The 23,844-nt window shown below is 32.6% G+C and overlaps 1 protein-coding gene across 1 annotated transcript; it reads right to left on the bottom strand.

Moving 5' to 3' along the window:
* Positions 1 to 3,481: 3,481 nt before the first annotated feature.
* ras (Inosine-5'-monophosphate dehydrogenase ras) lies at positions 3,482 to 7,653 on the bottom strand. Its single transcript, XM_070648529.1, has 3 exons — positions 7,296 to 7,653; positions 6,986 to 7,136; positions 3,482 to 5,490 (listed from the first exon to the last, which is right to left on the bottom strand). The coding sequence occupies exons 1-3, from the start codon at positions 7,391 to 7,393 to the stop codon at positions 4,186 to 4,188; spliced, it is 1,554 nt and encodes a 517-aa protein (XP_070504630.1). The 5' UTR covers positions 7,394 to 7,653; the 3' UTR covers positions 3,482 to 4,185.
* Between the last annotated feature and the right edge of the window lie 16,191 nt (positions 7,654 to 23,844).

Genomic DNA, 23,844 nt, shown 5'->3' with positions numbered 1-23,844 from the left:
TAATAATGATGTGGCTAATAAAACATCCCCAAAATTGTGTGTGTACACAATCAAAAAAAAAATGAATGAATGGAAAAATAATAAGGAGAAGAAAAATCAATCAGCAAATTACGCCTTCGACTTTCTCTTCTCTTTATTACATTTATTGCTGTCAGCCATCGTAATCATGAGACGTGATAAGGAGAGGAAAATTCTTTATATCCACTACAACTTCAAATGACCCCAATTTTTCATGTTAATGGTTGGCATGATGTTCTTGTTTTTTGATTTCCTAACGATTTATTCGACTTATTCCCTTGGTCACTGTTCGTGGCTCATCATCAACTTTGTTTTTCTTTTCGTTTTGATTGAAAATCATCATCTACGCATTTTGACAGTAAACGTGATATCATATTATGGATTTATTGTAAAATACGAAGAGATTGATGTAAATATTTACCGTTGGATTTTCGGTACCTTGTACCATAGTAATTTACTGTCAAATGTCAAGAGAATATTGCTAGGAATTTTTAAATACTGGTCATTCATATTATGTCATGTACAAAATTCTTCATAATTTCACATTCTTCAACCTTAATTATTTAGTGTTCATATTTAAATAAAATTTGGCAACAATAAGGCTCCGTGCAAACTAAATTTGGCAGCCATTAGGTTCGGTGGAAGAGACGTCTTCATTTCAAATTAGGAAATGGGACAGTCACACTTAAAGTAAGCATGAAACAGACATTGCGAGAAAGGCATTGTTTTGGAAAATAAAAGGTCATCATCATCATTATCAATCAAATGGATTATGTATCATAGCCAGCATTGCAGCCAAGAGGCCTATGAAAACTTTTGAAGGCCTGACTACTTCCAAAAATTCCAAGGATCTAAAAATTTCAAAAATTAATCACTCGAGCCCTGCGAATTCAAACTTTCGGTTTATGTCCCTGATCATAATAAACAGGAACTGAAATATTAGTTGTCAAATAACATTAACTCACAATAGACATGATGAATTTATTATTCAATAACGAATTGTTACCAATATTTTCCACAACCACAAAGGCCTTCAATGGTAAAGAATCAAAATGAAAAATTTCTCATGTTCCAAACAATTTCTTCTTTTCATCCTCATTGCATACTGTATATTGCTGAAAATTATTCCATAAAGCATATACAAAAGAGAACATATTTTTTTGATATGAGTCTTATAAAAAAAATTTGAGACTTGTCATAGATTATTTTGAATGATGTTACAATGGCAACAAAATTTGATTGAAGGGAAAGAATAAGCAGAAAGTAACATCACAATTATTGAAATGTTTGCTTTAAAAAAAATAGCAAAAAAGCGAAAAAATAACATGAAATTCGAAATATGATAATAACAGAAAAGAAGCAGAACGAGGAAAACAACAGTTGGCGGCAGAAATTATTCTATTTTTTCTTCTATATTTCTCAATAACATGCACATGTGCTTCATCATTACTTTATCGAATATTTTCCCTCGACTGACTTCTTTTTATTCTTGATATGCTGTTTTTTCTTCTTTTTGTATTAGAAATTTTTAAGCATTGTTATGCTCTTTTCTGATGTATCTGGCATCGAAATGTCAATGCAAATACTTTCTTATTGTTGGAATATGTTTGATGAACATTAAGGTGGAGGTATTGATATTTAAATATGTATCTTGAAGCTGTTTATTTTAAGAAATATTGTTACTGCTGCTGGAATATCACAAGTCCGTTAATTGATCCGAAATTCGGCACCAGACTGACTTAACTCTAACTTGTTTCTAGAATCGGTATGAATTCAGCACCATACCAAATTTATGCAATTTCACATCGAATATTACAATAAAATTACCCAAATTGATTGGAACAAGCTGGGGTGTCTCTGGCATGGTAACGAAATTAAATCGATTCCAAATCCAGCAACAAAATCGAGTTACGCCGGCCACTGGCCAAAGTTTTGATCGATTACCCGATTCGTACCATTACGTCTTACTTCCTTGGCTGGGGCTCACAAGAACTTGCCGCGCTTAGGTAATGTCTAAAGACAGATCTATTCTTCGAAACCTTCTGCCAGTTCAGAATATTAAGATCATTCGTGTTAGTAATTTCAAAGTCCTTACTAACTTACTCCGTTGGTCGTAGAGATTAATCGTGACCCATGACATCCCATAGAAGTCTCCTAACTCTATCACTGGCTTCCGTCTACCAATTACTCATACCAAATTTCACGCCATCTCTTTCAATAGCTTCTCTCCATGAGAACCAATGTCCTTGAATCGTTCAAAATTCACATGAAATTTGGAATCAATATGGAATTTGAAGTTCAAATTCCATTTAGCTTCCTTTGTCTGCACAATTTAATGTTTAACATGAAACATATTTTACAAATGAATTTGATATTTCGAAAAATATAAAATCCATTTGACTATTAAATTTTAACCAAAAAAAACACAAGAAGATTTATTAACAATGAGCACAAAGTTATCTCTTTTCACATTTTAGTGAAATAAATCCTTTGATGCGAAATTTTTTGCGTATTTTAATACACTATAAATAATAATACCTTTGAGTTAAAAAATGCTTTGTATAATTTTTGCAAAACTTTTGAAATATTTGGTTGAAAATTTATATTTTGTAAAAAAAATGTTTATGGCTGAACAAATTAAATTGAAATTTATTTTTTATAATTTCAAATGAATTTCTTTGCGGGAAATTCGGAAATTTTGTAATAATAAAAAAATTAGAACCCCTCCTCTCCAAAACGCTTTGTAAGAAAATCAGGTACCCTCAAGAAGACCCCCCCCCCCCCCTCCTCCTTTTGAATCGTCACATAATTTCCTGATAAAAATTTAAAGATAAGATCTAGAAAATGCATGAAATGTTTACAAAGATTACATCCATTATTTGATCAAATATGATTGATAAGAGCAATAAAATGAATATAATCACTACAAAAATTTATGACTAAAATTACATATTTATTAAACTAAAAACGACCTCATTATTTAGTCTATTTTGCTTTAATATTTGAAACTTGAATGTTTATGAGAATTTGACACTTGAAGCCAGTTGTAGGATTTATAAATAACAGTGCAATGTTTACATGAAATCATATCAAGTTCATTGAACTGGCAAAAATGTGACGAATGTTGTGCAGGACTAATTTAATCTTGTAGTGCTATCATGATGCTAATTTGATTTACGTATGATGAGTAATTAATAGAATTGACTAAAATAATTTCATGATGCTGATTGCGAGGGGGTTTTTTGGTTGACTGGATATAAATTGAGTGACCTTTATTCGAAGAAGGAGTTGAATTAGGTTAGCAACTCATATAAACTGCAGGCCTGCAGTATTGGAAGGACTATAAGGTACAGCCAAAAGCTGCAATTCAAAGCATCTAAAATGCAGGTTCGTGGTTCATGACCAAACCCTGGAAACCAACCCTAATGCTGTAAATTTAAATAAATTCAAATAATCCATCAAATTTCAGTTAAATTCTTTTCTTTATTCTCCAATTTTATTCAGTTGTTACATGCTCGTATTATCATCTTCTTCCTACTCATGTCATACATACAAGTAAATTTTAGTGGAAACATCAATTGTGTAAATATTTAATTAATAATTTTAAAGAACACAAACAAAATTGTTATCGAATTAGGTAATAGATAATTAATAATTATTATTTTATGAACTAAAGGGATGTATAAGGTTCACGTTTCATTCTTTTCGTTTATGTCAGTGGTGGACAAGCTTTTATTTTTCGCGGCACACTTCGGTGGTAAGCCTTGACCGAAACCACATATGGCATTCGGTTCATGGCATTTTTAAAAAAATTTGGCGGTACACTAGTGTGCCGCGGCACACAGCATGCCCACCACTGACTTATGATTTATAAAAAAATATGCACAATCTAATTGCGCAAATAGTTAAGTTCTTAATGTCACAGAAATGTTAAGGAAGTTATACCATTCTTTTGGAGTAGTGCCTAGTGATGGGTCGGGTTTCTACTAATTTTAAGCATCTACCATTTTAATATTAAATTAATTTTAAATTTGAAATAATTTTGGAATTTTTTTTCATTAAAAATTTAAATTTATCGACTGTTTTTTGGAACGAAAATAAAATTTCTTTCTCCTTTAATTCCACTTACTCAAATCGTCCCTTCAATTTACTTTCATTTGTTGATTGTTAGAAAAGACGTTTTTCATAAGAGAATAAACTATGGACATTGCCTTCTGCTTGTGCTGAATGTGTTCTCTTCATGAATCTCAATTCACCAGCATATGTCATTTCATTAAGATGTGCCAATGAACGTGCACCAATATCTTGGCAACTGTGTTGAATTCCGCATTCGAGATATGGCAAGAAACGAAGAACTGATCCTTTATCGACAATATTACCCGATACACCTTGGGCAACACGCAATTTGTCAATTTCAGTATGATAATAACGTGACATAGCAGCACCTTTTGCATCTTTACGTTCCATAGCTTCCAGACTTCCCATTCCACGATATTTCTTCAAACGAACTCCATCCGAGAAGAAATAATCACCTGGTGCTTCACTTGTACCAGCGAGTAATGATCCCATCATTACAGCAGATGCTCCAAGACTTAAAGCTTTCATGATATGTCCAATGTTTTGAATACCACCATCGGCAATAACTGGAATACCAAATTTACGTGCATATGATGATACTTGATATACAGCTGTAGCCTGTGGACAGCCACATGCCATTACTTCTTGTGTTATACAAATAGATCCACTTCCCATACCAACTCTTAAACCATCGCAGCCGGCATCAATAAGATTTTTAGCTTGAGCACGTGTAACAACATTTCCGGCAATAACTTGAAGTTCTGGATAAGTAGACTTGATGAAACGAATCATTTGCATCTGAAAGCTTGAATTTCCTTGAGATGAGTCAAGAACAACAACATCAACACCAGCTTCGACAAGAAGCTTCAATCTGATTTTATCATCATCTCGTGTACCGATTGCAGCACCAACAAGAAGCTGCTTGTTGCTATCTTTTGAAGCATTTGGATAAATTCTTGCTTTTTTCAAGTCAGTACGTGCAATGAGAGCAACAAGTTCTCCATTCTGATTAATTATCGGCAATTTTCCCTTCTTACTCTTCTCAAGTATTTCATTAGCTTGCTGTAATTTAATGCCTTTTTGTGCCGTTACCATATCTTCAACTTTTGTCATCACTTCTGCGAGTTTCAATGATACATCTTTTTCACGAAAATCTATGTCTCTTGAAGTGACAATACCGACAAGTTTTCCACCCAATTTACCATTTTCTGTAATTGGATAGCCTGTAAATCCATTTTTACGTTTTGCCTCGAGCACATCAGCAACAGTCGCATTGGGTGACATTACCATCGGATCTCTAATAAATCCATGTTTATACTTCTTAACTTTCAATACTTCATTCGCTTGATAATCTGGTGTACAATTATGATGAATTATGCCAATACCTCCACAAAGCTGTTTTTTTTTTGTTCGCATAGAAAGAAAGAGAAATAAAAATAAAAATAATGAGTTTATGTATATTCATGACATTACATGATTTTACAATGATGTAGGATGTACATTTTATGTTTTTTTCTTGTGAATTAAGGAGTTAAATTTTGAATTTTTGATCAATTTTTATATGGAGAATATTAAAGTGAGTATTTTGGGATCAAACAAGATTGTATCCTGAATTGGAAGGAACAGGAAGGTTTGTTAAAACCTGGGGCTGGAGGCCTAAACCTCTCCCAGATATCCTACCGTACCTTATCCAGGATTTCCTGTCAAACCCTACCCTATTCGAGATGTCCATGATTCCTATCCTAATCTACTCTACTCTATACGGAATACTCTATCATACCCAACCCAGGACATTCTACTCTACTCAAGATATCCTACCATAACCTGCCCAGGATATCCTACCATACCCTTAATGGGATATCTTACCATACCCAGGATATCATACCATATCGAGAATATCCTACCATACTTAGAATATTCTGCATTGCCCCACCAGGGAAAGATGCCGGCTCTAGAGAATGTTCAACATGGAAAAGTCGACTTGACTCGAATCAACCCACCTCAACTCAATACAATTCAAATTGTATTCGAGCTCATATTAAAGCTGCATTCTTTAAAGCAAACAAAATGTTCAAAACCTAGTAAAATACTTTAACGTACATCAATTTCAGTAAAAACAATCTAGGTAGACACCCTAGGCTTGATGAAAATTTATTTTCAGTAAAAGAAGCTTTAAAAATTTTCTCTGTGAACATTTTCACGTAAAAGTAAATTTGATAGAAATACAAAGAATTTCATGATGATAAAAAGTTCTAAAAATGGCTAGGTATTATATGAAAATTGTGATATCCGAGACTTTTATGAAAATATTCAAAAACTTGAGAAATTTTTGAAAAAAGTGAAAGATTTACGATGAGTATGTAGTTCATGGTTGTCAGTTATGACAGCATGCTAAGGAAATGTTTTTCTGTTTCCGACCTATTTACTAGTTATTTTTAACAGATTTTGAAAAGAAGAATTTGGATAGGTTTTACAAATAAATGTCTAAAGAAGAAACTTGATGCTTAAAAAAGCTAAAGTATAGGTCAGTACTGTACAAACTTTTTTGTGTCATGACACACTTTAGTGATAAGCCACGACCAAACACAAACACGATCAAATGCAGACACTAATGTGCCGCGGCACACAGTTTGAACAACACTGGTGTATGCAGTGTCATTTAACATCTATGTATAAATATCCCAAAGCGTGCTTACAATTCACATAACGTAAACATTTACCGGCAATAATACTCAACTCCAATTTCATTGCTATACACTTTTTAAATTAAAAATGAAACCTTATTCTGCTGCAGAAGCATTTAAATATTTTTATAAAAAATTATTGCATTTTTTTATATAAATATTCACATGAGAACTTCCATACGATAACAAAAAAATAAGATACTTACTGCCATAGAAATAGCCATATCAGATTCTGTAACCGTATCCATAGGTGATGATATAAGGGGTGCATTCAATGTCAAATTTCTGGTCAATGGTGATTTAAGATTAACATCATCAGCAGTAAAATCAATGAAACCAGGCAATAATAGGAAGTCACTGTGACAAATGAGGAAATAAATAAAAAAATAAAAATTAGAATTTTTTTTAAAACAACGTGATTATGATGAGACACACAAATAGTTGGCGATAATTAACACATGTTTTTCTTATTATTACAATTTATTTTAGAAACTGTAATTTTATTTAATTACTTACTTGTAAGTCAGTCCGTCACCTTTTTCGAATAATTCATCCAGCGATAAACCATCTTTTAAGTTTTCATCAGAAACACCATTCATTTTTAGGTCATTCATGTTCACGTCACTAGCAAGACTTCTTGTAATTTAATTAAGAAATATTTGTATAGAGACCGGAATTTGAAATTATTTTTTATAAAATTTTCCTCAGTAAATAATTTTATTTTTGTATATAATTCTTAATATTGATTGTTTCTTGTCTCCCGAGTATATTTCATAAATTTTTGACACTATTGCACTATAATTTTAACAGTTTTTTAATAAAATGTGGATCAAAAAGTAAGATTTAGCGTGTTATATACAACTTCTTATTTTTCAAGTTCTCATCACTCAGTTATGTCAACTTTATATAATACGCATGCTAGACGAATGAAAATAAACTATACAAAATTATGTGACGTCACTTGCTTATTATTATAACACTCTGTAACTTGGCAATGTTCGGAAATGTTTCAATATTTTGTGATGATTGATTAGAATTTTTATGAATTTATACTTGTTGCTTGTTGCTTTAATAATGTTGTGGCATCAATTTTTATGCTACAAATTTATAATTTAATTTATTACCTAAAAATAAAGTTTTTAAAAATTTATTTTCTCACAAAACATGATTAAAGTTTCCGAAGTCTGACACTTTGTTTTTGTGTACAGACGTGAAGTTGGCTGCAAATTTCTGCAGCGGGAACATTTGAAAATTTATTTTTTTTTTCCACATTCTAGCTTGTTCAAGTTTCCTAAATAAGAGAAAATCAACTGTTACTGTTATTTTCTGCATTAGGTGAATCTGAAAAATCTTATTTGATGAGTTTTTAGAATAGTAGCAATTCCGGTTAGACAAAAATAGAATGCAACAAGACATGAAGAAATCAGCAGAAGACAATATTTGCTTAATAAATTTAGATTTAAAATGAAATGAATAAGAACATTTTTCTCTTGAAAAATTGTTCATAAAACTTTGGATAACTTCTTATGAGGCAATTTTTAAAGCAATCTATAAAATCATAAAAGATTCACAAAACTATAACAAGCTGAAATGTTGAAAAAGTTAAATAACTTTTAATTAAAATGTGTTTGCACCACAAATGTTTTTTTGTTAATTACCGCATTTCAAAATTAGAGATAACTAACAAAGAGATGTTAAGGTATTTATTAAAAGATAAACTAATGAATTTTTCATGTAAAATTCGATTTTCACTAAATTTTTGACTCTTAGTTCATAATTGAACCACCATTTCCACTGCTTTCATTGACGACAAACTGGAAATATTTACATTTTACATATAAAATTTATGAAATAGGATCAACCATATTACTTGCTTACTAACTTACACACTTCGCTAGCTGTATAGATAAAGTGCGACCCATGGGCTCCCTTAGATAACTCCTGAGACCAGCTCTATCGCTGGCTACCGTTTGCCAATTTCCAATTCCAAGTGTGACACTATCTCTATCGACAGCTTCTTTCCCTGTGTTTTTTGGCCTACCGCGCGATCTTTAACCATCTAAAAAGTTGGATTTTAATACCTTTAACAATAGATCAGCCATATAAAGCATAACTTCCAAATCTAGGTTTCCAACAAATTAGGACTCTTGTTTAGATATTTTGTGGACGTAACCCGACGTGATAATTTCAGTTTCGCTTTGACAATATTCCAATCTTACGGCAATCTATCGTCCCTATTTCTCCAACCACATTTCTAATTCTTCGCTCTTTTCTTGATTCAACGCTGCCCAGAAGCCTAATCATGGCTTGATCTCGTAAATTAAGCAGTCGAAGAATATGATCTTCGAACTATTTGCTTAAATGCTCAACTAATATTTGTAGATGAGGTCACTTGAGTACGTTGTGTAATCATCGTTTCTAGGATTAGAATTTGTCCCTAAAAACATTGCCACTCTAACTTAGAAATGGCCTAATTTTTTTCAAAAATATTCCGTTATTTTGTGAAAACTAGATAGCCACCCTACTAATAACTCAATTAAACTTTTAGATATTTACTATATTTTTTATCATTAAATTAAGTACAACTTTTTCTCTCTTAATATCAGATACCATGCACAACATAAGCTTATTACATTAAAGTGCTATTTCCATTTTTTCCATTTTTCAACCTGTTTTCCAGCAAAGTTCACCTTCCACCCATAATGCTTATTGCAGAGCTTAATAAAAAAAAAAAGCTGATAAAAAGCAATGCACTTAGCTATTTGCTCTTAACACCCTCATGTATGATATAAATATTCATCAACATCCATGTTCTCTACTTATTCATGATATTTTAAAAAATTGCTGGATTTTTTTTTTCGTAACCCTAAAAAAAGCCACAATAAAGAGCAAAAATCCTTTTATTTAAAAAAAAAAGTCAGCATGAATATAAAAATTAGCAAGTAGGTAGCAAAAAAAAAGAGTAGACGCTGTAGGAGACTCAATAAAAAATTATGAAGCTTGAGTGCTTTAACGAGTAAAAAAAAAGAGTACCTTCCAAAAATATGCGAGGGAACATGACTCATTTTAATGTGTGAAAGAAGAAGTGAGGGAAACAAAATTGTTGTTGGATGGAAAATTATATTTTCCACACATAATTTTTAAAGGTGTTTATGTATATTATGAGAGGCAGAAACGGAAGAAGAACATGAACAGCAAACAATATATACAGGTATGGAAATTATGGGGGATTGTGTGATGTTATAAACTTCCATGGAAGTTTATGATAGGTTTTGCAGCACGAGTTTCAGAAGCTTTTAAGTTTTTAAATAAATTTTTAAGATGATCTTTTAAATTTTTGAGGAATTTGGTTGGGAATTGAAAAATAAAATAAGACTGAGCACTTGACCGGAAATCTAGGACGCGTGGCTGGATTTTCACCCATTTGAGATGAATGATTGGGTGAACATAGCCTGCCACCAACCCTCCTTCTCGTGATGATGGACCGTTAATAATTGAAGCCACATAGTGGGACGGAACAAACGGAACACTGGTTTTATAAGCTGCGTCGGGTTAGCAAACCGCCAGCCTTATTCTCAAAGCAAAGGTCTCAAAAGAAATCGTACCGTACTGGATTTAACAAGGAAGACTCATATTATTTAACTTAAAGTTCAGTTTCGTTCATACTTACTTCTTACTGCCTTGGCTGGGCGCACGTTGCCCATTGCCGCGTTTAAAGAATGTCTGTAGACAGCTCTATCTTTCGATAACTTCTGCCAATCAGGGATATTGAGAACTCTAGCGTCCTTATCAACACAACCAATCCAGGACATTCTTGGTCTTCCTCTTGATATTTCGTTCATTAGCTTAAGTTTTAAAGTTACGTAGGGTTAGTCAAAAATGTAGGTATGGTCACTTATAAGATACATTCAAAAACAGCCTCTCTGCTTTTCTACATAAAACCAAGGAAATGCAGGCCTGCAGTTCTTTGCCCGAACCCTATTAAAAAGTAATATTAAAAGCATTAAATTTTAAAAATTGTATACATTATTGCCTTATTATTCTACTACACGGTAGTACACATATTTACTATAAAACTCTGTAAATCAAATCAACAGTATGGTATTATATTTCTACCTATACTCAGGAGTAGCACTAGAAGTACCTTTTTTTAAAGAGTTTTCAACAACTTTTCAACAAAAATTTTTCTAAAAAAAATTAGAACGGATGAATAACAAAACCTTTATAAAGATCGGATGCAATCTCTTTTTTAATTCCGTAGTTATATAAATTTACCTCCTCATCAACTTGTTCTCGATTTTTCCATCTCTTCTGCCCTATTTGAATAATGAATGAATATACGATAATATCTTTTTGTGTTAGGTATGCTGAGATTTTTTTCTTACCTTTATTATCATTACTTTAATTAGGAAAGTGTAAATGGAATGAAAGGATTTATTGGAAATTGAGATGGGATTATCTTGATGATTTTTTAGGGTATTCAGAAAGCGAAGACGATTCGAGGAATCCATTAAGTAGCTTTTTAGAACTAATTTTGATGAATTCGGAGTGTAACAAGTTATTAGTAGCGAACAGTCAAAGAACATTCTAATGGATATACTGATAAAACTGAGCATGCTGAATTATATTGATTGAGGATACTTCAAAGTATGCTCATTGTCTGTTAGGGAGTTTTGCTCATGTACTATGGATTCGGGTTTGAATTTCAAATCTTTGTATCATATACAGGAAGAGTTGGAAAATAATTAATTAAATACAACATTCATGGATAATTCTTCTAATCCTTTTGTAACTATTAATAGTTATTAGCCAGCGTTTAGTTGGTTACAGATGTCCTGATTGAACTGTGAGAGTCGTAGCTACTCGGTGATTTAATGCTTTAGTTCTTCGGTTTCCTATTATTTCGAGACAGACCATGCCATCATGGATTCAAGAATCCGCATGAAATATTGTAGCTTGTCAATTTTCGAATCATATGTACTGAATTCATAGCTTTCCTGTACAGAATGCATAGTTCTACAAAATACAGACTGCATGATGTCATCAAAAGAGTTATTCCAATCCCAATATTAACTGTAAGTCTACTGAGTGGTCTGATGCTGTTTCAATCGTTAAGCCTTTATTAGCCACAAAACACCCTAACCCAGCTATGAAAATCAATGTATTGAATAGCCGAAGGTTTTTTTCTGATTGAACTAAAAATCTTTGAATTCTTGATTAGAGACAACGATTGAAAAAATATTCTAAAAAATCCTTAATGCTGAAAAATTTCGAATTTGATGCTTCAATACTTTTTGTTTATTTTCTTAGTTTATGAAATTTAAATTTATTTTTCATTTATTTAATCCTTTAATCAAGACACACAAACCAACAAAATGAATTGTTTCGAAAATATAGTTCTAAAACAACAATCCTGTTCATTATTAGCTTTATTGGTTGTTTTATGATGCAGTTTCTCTAATCTTTTAAGTCCTTCTTTACTAAATTTAGAGTACTTTTACACACACTTTTATTTAGGAGTTCAACTAACCTAAAAAAGCAAGAGAGTGAGGAAGAGAGAGATACAGTTGAATAAATAAGATTCATGTGAAACCTACATGCAAATATCGTGTACATTTGCAAACATAAAAGCATGTACATAAAACGGCACAAAATTTTCACAAAAGATGTTTCTTGTTTAGTTGTTAATTTCATGCTTCGTTTATATTTCGAAAAGAAGGAAAAAAGTTGCTTATGCTTACTGTATTTAGTTGATGCTACAAATGTTACTGGAATAATAATAAAAAAAGAAAGATTCTTTTACTTTTCGAGCTGTAAATTTTAAGCACATAGAGGAGGGAAAAATTTTCTCTCATTTTCATTCGAGTTCTGCCTGCTTTTGCTTGCCACGCTATTGCATAATGCCAAGGCAAAATTCAAACAACAAAGATTTACTTTCGTGAATGCAGATGAGCACTAATGAAGATGTTTTCTCTCGCTCACTCTTGCAATGTGTGAAACTTTTTCACTGTAAATGCAGCAATTTATTTTATCTGCCTTTTTTCTGCTTCCTCATCCATATTCTCTTTACTATGTATATATCTTGTTCTGTGTATATTTTATATTATTTTTTTTATCTGATGAAAAATTGTGAAAATTAGATGAATATCGTATATCTGACATGTATTTTTTAACAAATTGCTATAAAGATAGTCGTGAGTTAAAAGGATTCGAGGAGGAACTTTAATAGTTGATGATGGAGTAAATTTAAACGAAATTTAATGGAGAAACTAGGATATTTTTGGTATAAATCAGTTTAGACATTTCCTGAATAGCACAAGTCGACTGATCCAAAATTTGGATTAAGGAAGGCGTATCTCTGGCGTGGTGATGGATTTATATTGAATCTGGCACCGAGAGGCCTGGGAACGTTTTTTTATCGATTTACCTATTTAAGCTTTTTTGGAGGGTTTCAAGCAACTGAAAAGTGTACTTAATAGAGGTTTAGGTTTTAAGCCACACTTAACTTGTCATGATCTAGCTTTTTGAACAAACAATTAAGGGATTCGTAACTTATGATGAAACCTCTCCCAAAAGTCGGCACTTTGGCTGACTTTGAGAATTAAGACTTTAGAAGTCCTAAAGGATGACTTAAAAAAGAAATTGCTTTAAAAAGGTAAAATCGCCTTCTATAGAATGCGGACAGCAGTTGAGGCTTCTCCATATTGGATTCCTGACAACCTATTCTCTCTATCCCTTAGCGTAACAAGATCTAACCCCTCTTCCTTAACATAATTAACTAATAAGTGAACGACTCCTAAAATAAATGAACATTTGAATTAATTTGAGTTAAATTTGAGCTTTTGAATTTTCATTAATATTTCTAATGAACTTGATTTTAAATTAAGCTTAAAGCTTCTTAGTCAACCCTGCTTTCGTTCAAAATTCATTTAAATGATCTCAAAAACTCAAAATTTATCTTTTATCCTTGAAATTTTGAAACCATGTATCACAGGTATGAAATATAGCTTCCTATCAATCATACATGATGTTATGCTTACACCATTCATTTCTAAGCTTACACAATTACTTTACTTAATTAATGGTTCATTAGAGATTATGATTAATAAGCAAAACATGTCGTCAATGAGTCTATTTTTGCTGTTTAAAATTTTCAGTGAAGGCTGCTAATATCATTTGTGGGCTGATTGAATGGAGCTTTCATTTTAAAATGTATTAAGAATTTATTAAGCAACAGAATTGAATTTTCATTCATTTAAAATCAAATTTATTTCTCATAAAAATTCATAATTTAAATTCTCGTCAAAAATGTGCATTCTGTTGTTAACTGAAAAATCCTTGAATAATCTAACTTAATTCAACATCATATACAGTTAGTTCTTCCAAAGAACATGCTGCAAAAAAAAGAATCTTTCATCATAATGTACAGCCATAGATCAAAGGAAAATAAATTCTTTTCAGCCATCTTTTTCATATAATCACTAATGGTTGATAATCAAGAGAGGTAATAAGAAGAACTTTCTCATCTCATAATTCATTCATAAAAACAATGTAAATCATAAGTGATCCCTGAGATGAATTTTGTGGAGAATTTAGACTAAAATGCTTTTCGAGATATTTAGAAATCGTTTAATGCTTGGACCTCCCATTTAAAGGACTAAGGGCTACCCACAAACTTTTTGTACCCACATGTGTCACAATTTAAACTTTAAAAGCTCATGTACCATCAAATGGAAGCTCCTTAAATGTGGCGTCTTTACGGCTGCATTTGTGTAGCTCGGGAAACTTAAATCAATAATTATAAAGCCTTATTAACTTATTTCCTTAAAGTTCCACTCTTTATAAATGTCAAACCCCTAAAAATTGTCAACATCTACGGCTTATAAGCCCTAATTTTTCAACTTACCCCAAAAAACCAAACCAAACCACATAAAAAAGCTCACTTATTTCTTTTAAAAACCTGACAAATTTTACCACAAAAAAACGCTGCAAAAAAAATTCTTATAAAGCAGCACCAGTAAAAAGGGGACGCTCTTAACTTTCGCATATGTGTATTCTTTCGCATATCTCATATATACACATCATTAACATGAGAAAGAAATTATATGCCGAAATCCCATTTATTTAATGCTTTTTATGCCATATGTACAAAAAAGAAGAATGAATAATGATGTGCGATTATTTAAATAGCTTCATGGCACATGAAAGTTACTTTAGTCGTCGTATGTATATGGATATGAAATATAGATTGAGAAGATACTGTCAGAGTCTATATTTATGATAATTCTAATTATTTAGAATAAACTTTTTTTTGTCGAATATTGAAGTGGGAAAAGATGTGAGATGAAGTATAAAGGAAATGGAGAAATTATTCATCAATCAAGATGCGTGGAACAATTATTTCGTGAATTAATTATATGAAGTTTAGTTGTATTAAGGAATATTCGGAAATTACGTAACGGCATGAAAAGCTTCTTTTGACCCATCATCTTGAACCAAAATTTGTTCTCTGTAACCAACAGTTTAAAGCATCTTCTTAAGTCAATGAGTCAGCCAAGAAGAGCCAAAATGATGTTGTTCAAGTCACTGATTTAAATAATTGCACTTTATGGCTCGGCAACTTGAAAATCAACACAAGCTAATGAAGAAGCCCGTGGTGTCTTTCAACAACGTATACTGTGAATGATTTTAGGGTCTAAAAGTAAGGAGAAGTGTATCGATCACGACATATTGACGAATTATATCTCGGACATGTATGTAGACGCTCACAGGATGCCCCAATATGTTTATAGGGTATCAAAAGGGACCTTGTGGATGGTAAGATATCTTTAGGAAATTCATGGATAAATGTGTAGAAAAGAACAGTTGAGTCCTTGAAATTCTGAACTGGTAGGGATTCTCGAAGGATAGAGTCAACTTTAGATGTTTTCTACACGTGACAATAAGCCCACTTGCTCCCTTGTCTAGGAAATAAAATTGTAAATTCCAATCGCCCTTCTCACAAATTTTCGAAAGTTCCGGACGTTCCCTAACCACACCTATAGAAATATCAGCTTTATCACAAATAACCAACCTAAATCTTCGTCCAAATCAACAAAATAATCTCATTTCTTAAGGACATGAAATCCATTAGACATATATTTTCTTTACAAACTAACAAGTCAAACAATACACGAACATTTTTAATGTTGAAATGAAATTTGTGTTTACAACATAATCTACTTGTAAGACTTGTACATAATATTATTTTCCATCCCTTATCATGTTCATTCTATATCCTTCAAGTGTTCTTCTTCGATTATATCATCCTCACCTTCTTTTTTTTCGTGTGTTTGTCTAAGCTATAATGTGCCTTTTCACAATAAATTTACTCTTCTTATACCATCCATTCATCCTTCTTGTTATCATGAGATCAGAAGTCAATATGATATACAAAAACTTCTTTTTTCTGCCTTCATACTATTCAATATTTTACTGACTACACGTTTTTGTAACAAATCATGCAATTGTGTGTTGAAGTAAAAGAGGAGAAAGTTTCGAGAGGCAAGCTCAAAAACAGCACAGAAAAAAGGAACTCACGCAATCAAAAACAATCGTAAAAGAGTGCTTTGATATGTACATAAGTGAGTGAACAAGTAAGTGAGCCGATATTATCAACAATATAAACAATACATAATCAAACATTCCGTAAGCGGAAAAGGCGTAAAGTATGCTACTTAATAAACACATCGAGTGATGAAATAATTGATGATCTCAATATAACGAGATAAATCTCTATAATATATGTATGCTACACATACACCATGTCGACGACAATGACTGAGACGTTACATTCGCTATATTTTTTATTCCCCTTTTTTTTGCCTCCATCATCTAGAATATTAGGATGTACGGCTATGTTACTTACTGCATATTTTTGTAAGTGATAACTAGATACATTTAGACTTGTGGCTGCATTTTGACCGGAAGAACCAGAGTTTGTTAAAAACTGCAGGATTGAAGACAAAACTGCAGCCTTGAATTATCTTGCCTAAAACTTCAGGATCCAAAACACAGTCTTATGACCGAACCCTGAAGATTCCAAATTTCTAGACTTACTCATGAAATTCTCCTCAAGAACATTAATGAAATGATATTCAGGTTTAATACATACCCTTAACTTGGTGTCGTGTCTTAACAAAGAGGAATCTTGGACTTACTTACTCACTTCGATGACCGTAAAGATCAACTGTGATCCATTGCCTTCCTCAGATGTTAAAGCTGGTTCTGTCGCCGGCTTCCGCCTGCCAATTGCCAGTAGAATAGGAATCTAGAACATCAAGCCATATATAGGCGAATTTGCCAGTGCGAGAGTAAGGCCTCTGTGGCCGCCTGATTAGACGGCATACCGGATACCTAAATCAATATTTTATGAGTACGTGGGTTCGATTCTCACCAAAGATATCTGATCTCTTTAATATATCATACACATTGCTGTCGATATAACAAGAATAAGGCACAATATTCATAACATTACACTTAATAAGTACAACACAAACACTGAGATAAATGCTTTACAACCCCCCATCACCTAGACATCCTTACTTCTATTCCATATACTTTCTCCTACATTCATGGTGATGATGAGTTCTGAAGATAAATTTCCTCTCCCTTTTTTTCTGCTGTTCTCTTTCCTTTTATGTCTTAAAACTCTTCTTCTTCTACTTCTTCTTAAAGGTGAGGGGTAAAATCCCCGAAAAATATTATTCCCACAGCCCAGCGGGATAAAAACAAAACCGCAAATTTTTATATGTTCCCTGCGGGATAATATTCCACTTAGAAATGTACGTGGGATTTTTATCCTGCCGGGAAAATATTAATCCCACATATATTTTCAAGTGGGATTTTTATCTTCCAGGAAGATAATATTTCCACTTACATTTCCAAGTGGGAATATTATCCTCGTGGACCACGATTAAAATCCTGGTTTAACTTAAATCCGGGAATTAAAAGAGTCCTTGTGGATAAAAATTCCACTTGTATTTTCAAGTCCTCAAAGATCATGAAGATAAAAATTTCGCTTTTAAATGTTCGCTTATTTTAGCGAATATTGTAGTATTGTAGAAGGTTTAATTCCAGATTTAGTTCATGGAAGTGACTTGGACTCAACTGGATCTTGTGTTTATGGTCGAGGAAGAGACTAAGACTCTACGCGGAAGAATTATGTCAACAATACTATTTGATGGATAGGTAAGATAAGAAAGAAGTCAGAAAGGATTGAGGGGAACACTTGGCTGGAAAAGCGCAAGCTTCTGATCTGTGGTAATATTAGCGGCCACTGTAATACTATTAAAGAGCTTGGAGACATTCAGTAAAAAAACAGGCGCCAATAAAATCAAAAGAGGGAAAAGTCTTGTTCACTTTTGATGAGGAGACTGCTAGGTGGAGAGACCACTTTGAGGAAGGAACAAAGAGATGGAACAGTTGTTGAAACAATCGACAGTCCCCAAGCTTTTCCAATTAAGACGAAATCAGCAAGCATGAAAGAAATAGTTGAGGCAGTCAAGAAACTGACAGATTGCGATGCTATTCCTTCTGAAATCACTTAAAGTGAATGCAAATGCCAAAAGATGCTCAAGCCATTTTTGATTAGATTTGGTCCCTAGAGTAGTGCATAGAGGATTGGAAAGAGGGTATCGTAAAGCTTTCTAAGACATCCCTTACTTCTTTCTTATCTTACCTATTCCATATACTTTCTCCTACATTCATTTAGCGAAATTTTTATCTTCATGTGAGGATAAAAACCCCACTTGATGTGGAATTTTTATCCACAAGGACTCTTTTAATTCCCGTTTAAGTTAAACCAGGATTTTAATCGTGGTCCAAGGATAATATTCCCACTTGGAAATGTAAGTGGAAATATTATCTTCCTGGAAATTTCCTTAATATTTTCCCGGCTGTTCTCATTTCCTTATTATCCCGCAGACATTAAAATTTGCGGTTTTCGGGGTTTTTATCCCGCTGAGCTGTGGGAATAATAATTTTCGGGGATTTTACCCCTCACCCTTCTTAAAGGGTGGCTGGAACTCACACGAAAAATATTTTTCAATCTCTTTTTTTTTACTTGCCGTGAATATGAAAAAGACGGAAGTGAGTCAAGGAAGTTATCAAAGTGTGAAAATATGTAAAAGGATTCATCACCTTCATCATCATCATCGCTCTCTTGCTCATATGTGTATGCAAACATTGTTGCCTATAAAAGGAATCAAATGGAATGTCAGGAAGGGAATTCTCGCGCCTTTTTATTGTTATTTTCCGCTTTTTTGCACTTTATTCTTCTTGCTTTTTACTTTTTTCATATGAAAGGTTTGGCAATAATGCAAATAAAATATTTGCGATAAGATGGAAAATTATGCCTTTCCCTACACATTGCATAAATTTTCCATACAAAAGGTGTAGATTTGAAGGGGAATTCAGAACAAGTTTGCGATCTATGCGATATCATAGATGATATATTTGGATATGGTAATTTTATGTTTGTTTGAACATAATTTTGTGGAAATTTAACAAATTATTTTACATATGTTTTGATGTTGTGACAAAGATTGTGGAAAGGAAATGTGTGAATGTGCTTTTTGGGGAATGGAATTATGCAAAAGTTATGATTTGAGGAGAATTTTGCGATAAATTTGATTTTGGTCATTGCTGGTGTATTGATAACATCGTTTTAGTTAACCAAGAATCAAATGCCAATTAGATACTTATACAAGTATACAAAATCAAGTACCCGAATGTCAGAGAAAATGTCAATGCCCTGGTCAATTGACTGAGAAAGAGACACAAGTTTGCTTCACCGCCCTTGAATGGAATTCACAAGGGGAACGGACAATAAGGGCTCCAAAAGCTACTTGACGAAGAACAGTGATGAAGACAGGTCAGCTCAATGTGCTAACAGATAATTTGTACAAAGTAGGTATCCGAGCCAGTAACAGATTCAGATGGAAAGCATTTTGTTGAAACTTAAGTTCCACATAGAGGCATGATTACATTAAGTACCCGAATAGCACAAATCAGTTAATTGATCAAGAATCCGACCCCAAAAAGTCGTGGCATACCTTTAGGTATTCTTTATATCTATTCCCAATCAGTCTTAACTTTCATTTTTAAAACATTATTTTATCTTCCTTATTTACATAAATAATTTACAAAATAAGGAAGTAACTTTCCAAAAAAGTTTATTTTTTATTTAAAATCTAGGTATTTAAATATTATTACTAAGTTCCTGAAAATTTTCCTCCCTAGAAGGATTTATATTCCATCCAATTAACACAACATCAAGCGTGAATAATTGAAATGGTAAATTTTTTTATCTTATTTATCTACAACTTTATAAATCAGCATTCAAAATCTCATAAAATCATTACGAAAGCTTTAAAAAAGATTTTTATAATCTACACGACCGGATATACTTCACTTAGTATATCCAAGTAAAAAATATTGAGGATAAAAATAAGCAAATTATCGCAAAAATTATCCCATATGTTGCTTTTGCCATGCCTATATTAAAAATTCATTCATGCTTTGGAAATAAAATATATAATTCATAAAATATGCTCGCATGAACAATAGAAAAATTTTCTACTGAGACATTTTTGCTTCCTCCTTAGTAACTGTTTTTTGTCTTCTTGCCCGAGTGATGCAAATGAAGAAGGCTCCGCCTAAGCGTCCATAATTACTTATTGTCTTACAGATCAATTGTTGATCTATGGCCTCTCTCAGATGATACCCGAAACTGGCCCCGCCGCTGGCTTCCGCTTGCCAATTTCAAATACCAAATGAAATACCTAAGCGTCCATATGGCTGCCAAATTTAGGCGGCTTCCATTTGGTATTAGTAAACCCTAACAGGCAAAGAGACCGCTTTTAGATACAATTGTGGTGTTTCTGCACCATGAAACCATGCTCTTTGCCAGCTATTGAAAACAAGTTAAGCGGATCCTTTAAAGCTTCATGGAAGAGCCTTCTTCATTTGCGTTACTCGGGTTATGCGCATTAAGGATGGTTTGCGTTCCAAAGATCTGTTTGTAATAAATATTTAACACTTATTCCTCTCTACTTTTTTGTTTATCGACATTATTCATTCTCAACAACTCCTAACAAAACCTTTTTTTCTCTTTCGATGATGGAAGTTTTTTGCTACTTTAAAATGTTTTTCTTTCACTTTCTAAGCCCGATCAGCACAAGGTCTATGTGTCAACAAGGTGACGACCACATATTATTCAAGAGACAATGTTTATGACAGTTAAGATTGGGGCACAGGAACAAGGATTTTCCTTTTGGACGCCATATGGTAGCCACTTCACTACCATAAATAATCTGTACAGATCGGGTAAGATTGTTTTATAGAGAATTTATAGGAGAAATAATTGATTTGTTAGTCTAGTAAATTTTTGTGATGAATTGAAGATGTTAAGTTTCTAGAGACAGCCACAAAACCCTTTAAAAATTCAATTTTGTTGTAAAAACAATCGAAAACTCAAAACACGAGTGGTGCCTGCACGAGTGTAAAAAATAGCATACATCAAAAGCATACGATAATTTACATTTAAATAATGTGGAAATTGGATAAATATGCTACTTTCATATCATCTTGAATACCAATATTTAACATCATTTTTTTATATCGGATCCATATCGATATTCATACAAAAAAGGCAAAAAGGTCAACAGACCCTAATTTTTTTCTCAACCCTATCATCGTGTTGTTTGTGTTGTACTCCTACATATTTTTTTGATCGTTCCGTGAATTGGAATAAAAAAATGTTTTTGTAAAATGAATACATAGATTACCGATTTAGATTCTTTTTTCTCTTTTGGTAAGAATGTTTCCATACAAATGTGGGAAAACAACAAATTTGAATTATTATGAAAACTGTATCTTATGTACAATTTTTGGATGAATTGCATTGAAGGCTTGAACTTAAAAGAGACAAGTTTCTAATAGGAATAGTAAATTCTAACAAAACTGTAGAACTTAGACCTGACTATCGCGGGCAACATGAATGAAGAAGACTACGTTACAGAGCTTTCAAAGGATCAATTTGGCATGCCGACTTCCATTTGAATGGAGGTGTCATACTGAGGCAGCGTATGACATTTTTACAGAAGCCAGTATGTCACAATGAGGTAAACTATGAGACGGTTTTCATCTGGTGTTTATAAAAGAACCTTGAAGTAGCCTGGTTCCTGTAATAGTACTCTCCCAATCAACACATATTGAACCAAGTGGCAGTTTTCATCAAGTCACTGTCGCTTGGTTCTAAGTATACTACAGCCTTGTCGCCATGATTCCGATTGGGTCTTCATTTGAATCCTTCGGGCTATGTTTAAGGTTTCAAAATTACATTCCAATTGGCATTAAAATCAACTCACTTGAGATTAATAACATCCTTAAAATCCAAAGATGCACGAAATTCAATTTTAATTTTAATAAAATTTTAAAATTGGAATTCCTTCAATTGATTATTGGCAGTCGTTTGAATTTTATTGAGTAAAATTAATTTCTCAAACAAATTGAAAACGAAGATTTTTAGTATTTTAATTCCATAAAGTTTAATTGTGCTTACCAAACTTTTATTTGATGCAATTCAAATCTTGATTGGATCACGCAAAAAGGAAAACTTTGCTTTATTGTGCAATAAACGGTGCTTGACATTTTATTGTTGCTCTGATTTTTCATCATTTTTTTATGAGGTAAAGATTCGTGTTACCTGGAAGGTACATGGATTAGGAATGACCGATAATCCAGGTAATTTCAGGTCAGATTTGATCTCAAATCAGAGTTAAGGTGACGTGGAGTCGGATTGGTATTTTTAAGATTTGCAGTACTTCAAAATTATTATATCGTATAGAAAAACATTCCTCGAGTAGCACATCAATTGCGATCCAAGACCTTTCTTAGATGTTTCTTAAAGCTGATTCTACTGCTGTCTTCTTTCTCCCAATTACCAATACCAAATACATCGATAGTTAACTCACAAATTGCTTCTTAGATCCCAAATCTGCACCAGATCAGTCTGACTCTAGCAAGATGCCGAATTTAAGCCAAATCCGGTACCAAATCAGAGTCACGCCAGTTAAGTGTCGGAATTTTTATCAATTACCCGATTTGACCAACCACACATTAAATGTGACTTTTACCAATCAAACATACAGTTCTGTTTATTGCATTACACAAGAACTTACAGTATATCAGAATTCCATCATGAATATTGAATCCATCAATCTGTGTGGATATCCAAATGTGAAATAAGATGTTCATAAGAACAAATGTACAAAAATCCATTTTCATTTTCGACTTAAAGCATTAAAACTTACTATTGCCGTGTCTGTTGTGTGATAAAAAATCTGAATTTAAAATTCCTTTTTACATCATTTTTATGCTCATTTTGATTGATAAATTAGAAAGTAGCGTAACGCAATAAAGTCTTATTTTAGAAGTGAATTTATGGACATTAAACATTGAGAATTATGAAAAATTACTCAAGCTTAAAATAAGTCCGTTCCACACCGGATGCGGTGGACAAACAAATGTGTCGTAAACCTGAAAGATTTATAAGTAAAATAAATTAAATGTCATAAATTTTTAGTACCCAAAACTTCCGCATAATCCCCAATTTCAGAGATTTGTAATTTTTTTTACATTCACATCTTTTATGTGCAGAGGGGCACCTTGCTTTCCTCGTCTCACTTCCATATGATGTTTCTTAAGCCAATCGACTTTATGTTAAGGAAAATAAATAAACATTGACTTCCGCACAGAAGCACAAAATGAACATTTTTTATACTGTTAACATTCTTTTTCAGTACTGTTGCTAAGAGCAGGCACAGATTCTTTTTTTGTTTCCTTTTTTTTATTTTCTGTTACATAAAAAATTTCATCAGCATTTTAATACGAAATGAAGGTAATTTTCATGTCCTTCTTATTACGCTTTTTTCTTTCCTTTCCTTTCGCCTTGTCATATCATGTTGCATATTATCATGAGATTATCAAATGAAAAGGAAATTCCATCACGAATTATTTTTTT

Source organism: Chironomus tepperi, unplaced genomic scaffold (genome assembly GCF_022539635.2).
Source record: "Chironomus tepperi strain 1889 unplaced genomic scaffold, CSIRO-AGI_Ctep_v1 contig_406, whole genome shotgun sequence".
In the NCBI taxonomy this organism is placed as follows: Eukaryota; Metazoa; Arthropoda; class Insecta; order Diptera; family Chironomidae; genus Chironomus; species Chironomus tepperi.
This window is presented reverse-complemented; position numbering and strand designations above follow the sequence as displayed.